This window comes from Nanorana parkeri, unplaced genomic scaffold (genome assembly GCF_000935625.1).
Source record: "Nanorana parkeri isolate BGI_ZX_2015 unplaced genomic scaffold, ASM93562v1 scaffold1274, whole genome shotgun sequence".
Classification (NCBI taxonomy): domain Eukaryota; kingdom Metazoa; phylum Chordata; class Amphibia; order Anura; family Dicroglossidae; genus Nanorana; species Nanorana parkeri.
This window is the reverse complement of record NW_017307542.1, coordinates 387061-388496: the sequence shown is the minus strand read 5'-3', so window position 1 is coordinate 388496 and position 1436 is coordinate 387061. Positions and strand designations below refer to the sequence as shown.

Genomic DNA, 1436 nt, shown 5'->3' with positions numbered 1-1436 from the left:
TGTGACCGCCAATGATTTGGCTGAGACCGCCAATGATTCAGCAGCAACCCCCAATGATTTCACAGTGATTGAAATGATTGTGCAGTGACCCCCCAATGATTCCACAGACTCCAATGATTCCACAGTGATTGAAATTATTCCGCAGTGACCCCCAATGATTCCACAGACTCCAATGATTCTGCAGTGATTGAAATGATTGTGCAGTGACCCCCCAATGATTCCAAAGTGACTCCAATTAATTGGCAGATCCCTCAATGATTCAGCAGTGACCCCCCACATTCTATATCTAGGTCTTTACGAGTACCTGTCACTGACACACACAGTCTGCAGAGTAAGGACAAGAATAAAAGAAGATCTGAATGACCCCTCCCCCGACAAAAGAAACCCAGCAAACTGTACCCAAATCAGGGACTCACACCAGAGAGCGCTGCCACTAGGATGACAACCTGTGAACACCACTGACTGCAGAGGATTGAGATGACAGCTGTCACCTGAAACTAAGGTCACATGACCCCTGCTGTACACACACTGCACACAATCACAGCCGCCCCCTCTGTCTCCTTCTTATCCCCGGGCTGACCTCACTTCACTCCGCTCCGCACTCACCTCCGCCATCCTCTCCCTGAACTCTGCACTGGCCGGTCTTCTCACATCCCTTCCGGCTGTCCTGACGTCACACACCAACGTCACGGCCCCGCCCACTCCGGCGGCCCGTCCCCCTGACCGCTCTCGGAGCTCCGGGGGTGACGTCACAGCCGTAGGACGGGACGGCGGTCTAGACTGAGGTGAGAGGGATCGTGGTTTTCCCGGTATACGGTACTCGGACTGCTGCAATGAGGGGGTTTCCAAGACCTAGAGGAGGCGCCCATACTAAGCATTTCCCTGCAGCTTCCTCCGGAAGCGTCAACTTGATTGGACAGTAAAGGCGGCTGATTCAATTCTGCTCCTGTGTTTGTAAATGAGTCCCACGTCGTCACAGTTCATAGCACAGTCCTGGATAGGTGGGACAAAACCTGCAATTAACTCTTGCAGTGCAGGGGTAGCCCCACTGCAAGGGTTAAAGCGGACCTTTACCCCCTTTCCCTAAAAATCACAGCAGCATGAGGCTCTGCACAATGATATAAAATAGCATTACATTCATTAGCTAAACAAACATGTTTTTAATTCACTGACAAATAGAGTTCATCTACTTCCTGGTCCAGTTCTGGCACAAATTATGTAAGGTGCCAAAGTGTTGCATCCTGGGAAGGTTACATCAGCAGAGTATTGCTGGGAAATCTCATATGGAAAGGCATTTTCCTTCCCTGAAATGATGTACATGGTCACATGTGCCAGAGATCCAAGAAGTAAAGGGAGATCTAGTAACCTACCCATAGTTAAAATGGCCACTCTGGGTAGGGATTCACTGGTGCCGATACCGAGTATTTTGGGCGAGT

General features: G+C 50.2%; 1 protein-coding gene across 1 annotated transcript in view; it reads right to left on the bottom strand.

Annotated features, from left to right (window-relative positions):
• Nucleotides 1-708, bottom strand: part of MOSPD2 (motile sperm domain containing 2) — an 83852-nt gene extending 83144 nt beyond the window's left edge. Inside the window, exon 1 of the mRNA XM_018569012.1 lies at nucleotides 607-708. Coding sequence (XP_018424514.1) covers nucleotides 607-615 — 9 coding nt within the window. The 5' untranslated portion in view covers nucleotides 616-708. The remainder of the gene's footprint in view (nucleotides 1-606) is intronic.
• Nucleotides 709-1436: the final 728 nt, after the last annotated feature.